Source organism: Capra hircus, chromosome 22 (genome assembly GCF_001704415.2).
Source record: "Capra hircus breed San Clemente chromosome 22, ASM170441v1, whole genome shotgun sequence".
Taxonomy (NCBI): domain Eukaryota; kingdom Metazoa; phylum Chordata; class Mammalia; order Artiodactyla; family Bovidae; genus Capra; species Capra hircus.
This window is the reverse complement of record NC_030829.1, coordinates 54,309,569-54,315,323: the sequence shown is the minus strand read 5'-3', so window position 1 is coordinate 54,315,323 and position 5,755 is coordinate 54,309,569. Positions and strand designations below refer to the sequence as shown.

Here is a 5,755-nt window from a genome sequence, read left to right as displayed (position 1 = left end):
ATGAGAGATGGGGACGCCTGGAGGTCTGCAGTCCTTGGGGTCGCAGAGAGTTGGACACGACTTGGCAACTGAACAACAGCAACTGACCTGGTTCTAACCTGGGAAAAGGAGGGGAGCAGCAACACCAGGCTGGCCCCAGGGTGCCCTCTCCTTCCGCCCAAGCCGAGGCGGGCACTCTTGGGCACAGGAGGGGCAGGTAGCCCTGTGGGGCCGACCCAGCCAACCCAGCCATCTCTCAGGGCATTTGACCTCTGCTGGTGACGTCTCCCTGGTGGGTGATGCGAACCATTTTTAGTTCCCAAGGAATGGCACTCAGCCCCCGGATGCCAAGCTGCCCTGAGAGACAGCTGCTGGTTTCAGACAAACACAGGCTGCCCTATATAAGGACCAGATGGCCACCAGGCGCCACCTCCGCCCGGAACCCCAGGTAGGCACTCTGGGGACGCTCGCATGCAGGGGGTCTGTTTATGGGTCTAACTCACAGCAACGGCCGCGCACCTGCAGGGCCTTCTGAACACGGGAAGGTCGCAGGGCCCCGGCTGCCCGGCTGCTCCCAGCTGGACTTGGGAGCGGCCCCGGTGTCCCCGTGTCTCCTGGGACCTGGCCGGTTCGCCTTCCTCACCCCTCCTCCACAAACTTGGCGCAAGGTTCTCAGGGCTGGGGACGAAGGATGTGGACAGTCCACTGCCAAGCATCCGCCCCTGAGAGAACAGTCTTGCGAAGGAGCCCACATGCTACTACCTGGGGAGGCGGGCAGACGGCGCTCCTGGGGGAGAGCTGCTCCAGACAGCAGTCACCCTGGGTCCAGGGGTCCAGCGCGGAGCCCTGCCACCATCTCTCTGCCCGGCCCAGAGACCCTCTCTCCTCCAGGTCCATCTGCCTCCAGCCAGAGAAGCCATGCCCGCCCCGCGGACCATCTGCAGCCTGCTGCTGCTCAGCATGCTCTGGATGGACTTGGCCATGGCGGGCTCCAGCTTTCTGAGCCCCGAACATCAGAAACTGCAGGTGAGATGCCACCCCAGGAGCCCCGCGTCCTAAATGCCCCGAGCCGTGTGAGCTGGGCAGTGGCTTGCCCTGAGCTTCAGCTTTCTCCCTGAGCCCAAAGGAGGGCTCTGGGTCTGACTGTGAGTCCACACCTCACCCTGCTTCTCGGAGGAGAGGGGAGATTCAGGGCCTAAGGGGAGCACCTCCTCTTTCCTGCAGAGAAAGGAACCTAAGAAGCCGTCAGGCAGACTGAAGCCCCGGGCCCTGGAAGGCCAGTTTGACCCGGATGTGGGAAGTCAGGAGGAAGGTGCAGAGGACGAGCTGGAAATCCGGGTGGGTCCCTCTGCAGTAGGAGGGGGGTGGGGAGGGCAGGGGAGGGCGGCCACCCGCAGACCCCCACTTAGCAGCTACTCAAGGGACATCAAACGGCAGGACAACAGCGACTCCACACCCCTGGCTCTGCTAGGTCTTTGCCATCAACAGGCAAATGTCTAAGGAAATTTGCTGCAACAGGATGAGCCCCAGCAGAGGGGAGGGGGCATGCCAGCAAGTATTCACAGACACTCAGGAAGGAGGAGCTGCTCACAGGCTGCAGGTGTCTCCCCGCAGAAAACCTTCCGATGGGCTCAGGGCCCTCTCGGACCTGACCTTACCCTATCTTGGCAGGACAGCACCCTGGATGGGTGAACCCCACCTGCAGGCCAGGATGGAGCCCGGCAGGCTCGCTTGGGCTCAGGAATCCTGCACGGGGCAAGGGCACTGTTGGGAGAGAATGGGAGGACCAGGAGAGACAGGGCATGAAGGCGTTTTAAGGGCCCCCCGCCATGTGGGCTTCCTGGCTGGCCGCAGTCCCGGGAAAGGACTGACAAGGGTTTAGGTGGAGATGGGCATCTCCGTGCAGGATGACCAGTGTCCCCCGAGGTGCCCGTCACCACCGAGCTGCTGCACCCCCTCGGCCTCACTTTCCATGGCTCCGCCCTCCTGCACACGAGCGTACTCAGTGGCTTCAGTTGTGTCCGACTCCATGTGACCCCATGGACTGTAGCCCACCAGGCTCCCCTGCCCATGGGATTCTCCAGGCAAGAATACTGGAGTGGGTTGCCAGGCCCTCCTCCAGGGATCTTCCCGACCCAGGGATCGAACCTGTGTCTCTTACATCACCTGCATTGCCAGGTGGGTTCTTTACCACTAGCACCACCTGGGAAGCCCTCCTGCCCTCCTGCTTGGCATTGAATCTCTACAGCCACTGGTGAGGTCAGTACGGCTGCAACAGGATGAGCAGCCTCGTTTAGAGATGAGGAACAGAGTTTCAGCCAGGGGAACCCGCTGGCCCAAGGGGCCACTGCCTGCAGGTGCCAAGGTGGGACCCACAGTCCGGGGGGCTCGGGTCCCCAAGCCCTCGGTCTCCATCGCCGGTCTGGCAGAGAGAGCAAGTGCCTGGGAAATCTCCTCTGCCCGCCTCTGCTCCCGTCAGAGGTCAAATCCCCAGCCCCCAGCCCGACTCTAGCCAGGCGCCTCCTCCACCATGTGTGAGACCCCACCCGTCACGTTCCTACTTGACGACAGCCTACAGATTCTTAGATTAAAACCAGGAAACTTTCCTGATGAGACTGCCAGGCCCAGTGGGGCAAGGGAAGCCCTGGGACCGCTCAGACGGGGCAGAAGTCTTGGCTGGGACTTTCTGGTTTCCATAGAGGCAACAGCAGGCCCTGCCCTAGCCGGAACCAGGAGTGTGTGATGTCCAGAGGTGGGGGGGCCCACCAGATGTGGGGGAAGCCTGAGACACAGGCCGCAGAGTGTGGGCTGTGCGCCCCAAAGCCTCCAGTCCTGGAGTCCCGCCTCAGGCATCGCAGGCCCCTCCACTCCCTCCAAACGTTTTCCTACAATGGAATCTCAGAGCGGAACGCTTTATAAACCAAGTGCTGTCCCATCCTACCCGTCACCCATGGACCAGTTAGACACTGGGGCCAATGGGGCCATTTCCAGCCCCTCGAAGCTGCGCTCTCCCGTCCGACAGCTGCCTCACCTCCTGGCAGCTGCCCCTTGCCCAGCTCCAGGGTGCAGACCAGCCCAGCAGGTCCCCAGCTCAGTGTCCACGGAGCCCCAGAGTCTGCTGGGGTCACCCGACCACTCGCATCGGCCATGGGGCTGGAGAGGAAATGAATATTTACTGAAGGGAGAGAACAGAGGGGCCTCAGTTCCCCCCAAATCAATTACGTCATCTCCACAGCTCCACCTTCACGGTGGAGGCAAGAGGGGGAGGCAAATTTTAAAAGAGGAAACCATATTTTATGCATTGTTTTAACAACACCTCGGAGCATCCCTGCTTACCTGTGAAATGTGAGGCAGAGGGAAAGGCACTCAGCCCGGGGCTGAGCAGGGCAAGGGCTGCACCCCTGCCAAGGGCAGGAGGACCAGGGGCTCCCTTTCGGCCCCAAGATCCCTTCGTGGACTTACCCAGGAGCTCTGTCACCAACACGGCCAGGAACTGGATGAGTGGAGGTGAACATGGTCTCTGCTCCCCTGGAGAGAAACGATGCAGCCACAAAGTTCCTTCCTGGTGGCCCAAATCTTTGAGCTTCAGCAAGCCATCTAATAGGCTGCCGAGAAGCTAGGAGACGTGGGGGTGATCCGCCTGTAGAAGGGAAGAGACAGAGGCACAGAAAGAACAGCCTTGGCTCAGAGCATCGTTCAAGGAAGAGGTCAACATCCTATCTGGTCCATCACGGAACAAGGAAGGGCCAGTGCAGTCGAGAGGAAGAGCTCCTGGGAAGGGAGGGAGGCAGGTGCAGAGACTGTCCCCCGGGCCGGTGCTGTGTCCACCAGGGAGAGCCCGGATCCCACATCATGCTGCCAGCTGTAACTCCATCACTGGCCATTCCATCTGACGTCTTCCAAAGCTGAAAGGTGGGGGGATGCCTGATCTAGGGGACCCCACAGCTTTTATCAGTAACCTCCTCAGTCAGGTAAAGAGGGTACAAGGTGAGCCTCCTAAGGATCATGGAGTGGTAAGATCAGGCCCAGGACGGACGGAGAACTGGCTAAGCCACCCCTCAGGGGGCCTGTCGGACCCCAGGCTCTTCCCTCTTCCCCTCCTGAGAGCCCAGGGCCTCTTCTGGTGGGAGAGCAGAGGGCAGGGGTGGGAGGGTGGGGGTGACCTCTGATAATTCCTGGGTTCCTCCTAGTTCAACGCCCCCTTTAACATTGGGATCAAGCTGTCAGGGGCTCAGTCCCTCCAGCATGGCCAGACGCTGGGGAAGTTTCTTCAGGACATCCTTTGGGAAGAAGCCGAAGGTAAGTCCTTGCCCAGCTCAGCTCAATTCCAAGCTTCACCTGAGTCCCAGTGTGAGCCTGCTTATGAGTAACAAAACAGAGGTTTCATTCCCCACCCTGCCTCTCAAAAGAGCTTCCAATTCCTCTTTCCCAAAGAGTCATCACTCAGTACCTGTGGGGGATTGGGTCCAGGGCCCCAGCTTTTAGGAGACAGGCTGAAGTCACATGGTCCAACTCTGGGGCCACTCCTCTCGCCATTACAACATTTCTCCTCCATCCCTCTGTGGAAGGAAAGCCAAACTGGATGGCAACAGAAGGACAGCAGACATGGTAGAGGTTTTTTTGGTGGTTTTTCTTTTTTTGGCTGCAGTGTAAGGCATGGGGATCTTAAGTTCCCCAACCAGGGGTCAAACCCGTGCTTTCTGCACTGGAAGCATGGAGTCTTAACCAGTGGACCGCCAGGGAAGTCCCAGACACAGCTTTTTGACTTGACCTCTTGCATTTCAGAAACCCTGGCTGACGAGTGACCGGCCCTGGGACCAACCACCTGTCCGTTCTCCCGCCCTCAGAAGCTCTCACCTGGCTTCCGGGACACTTCCGAGACCACAGGCAGCTCTGAGGGGTACTAGCCTAGGAGGTGAATAAATACTCAAACGGATGCAAAGGTTCAAAATGTTTATTTCAGCAAAGACGAAAATTTCACATTTCAGTGAAAAACAGCATGCCCCCGCAATTCCTGGTCTATGGTCAATAGAAAGAGAGGAGAAGGACGAGGAAGAACATGTAGCAAGGAGGTGTGAATGCTTAGCAAACCAAACCAGATCCACTCCCACAAGCACGTACGGCTGCTGGGGGGTTGTAGGAGCAGAGGTGGAGGGGACAGCGGAACAGGACGGGGGAAGGAGGGGCAAGATGGAGGAAAAGACGACGACACAGTTCCTTTAAACAGCAGAGCTTCCCAGGGGCAAAGCTGCAACGGGGGCTTCTTACTAACAACCAGCAAGGGCTGTGTGAGCAGGGAACCTTCCGGGGACACTGTCAGAGCCAATGTCCCTGAACTGACATTCGCGGGCGGACAGGACGCTGGGAAAGGGAAAGCCTGACTTTGAGGCTGGACGTAAGTGGGCCACTGACAGTGGTGACAGCCACTGCTGGACCTGGCTGACCTAACCCCTCCCTCCTCCTCGCCCAACGCTCAGCGGACGCCACCTCCTGTGGCTGAGACTGACCCCTGCCTCGGTCCCTTCATTGATCTGGGACACGAGGTTGATGTCCAGACACACGTGCAACCCCAGCTCATGGCTGAATGAGCCTTGATCATTAAGCACCACAACTTAATTCCAGCAAAGACCCCGTCTTCCTGGAAGGGATGTCACTTAGCACTCACTTGCACTTTGGTGCGAACATGTGCGCTGACTGTGGCAATGGGTGGGCGATCACAGGGGAGGAGCACCACCCAGCCACCCACTGGACATGCGCACACCCATCACCAACATGC

General features: G+C 59.2%; 1 protein-coding gene across 1 annotated transcript; it reads left to right on the top strand.

The window, feature by feature from the left end:
• Positions 833-4,915, top strand: GHRL (ghrelin and obestatin prepropeptide). The gene is made up of 4 exons (XM_018038228.1): positions 833-1,005; positions 1,204-1,317; positions 4,170-4,278; positions 4,765-4,915. The coding sequence occupies exons 1-4, from the start codon at positions 898-900 to the stop codon at positions 4,782-4,784; spliced, it is 351 nt and encodes a 116-aa protein (XP_017893717.1). The 5' UTR covers positions 833-897; the 3' UTR covers positions 4,785-4,915.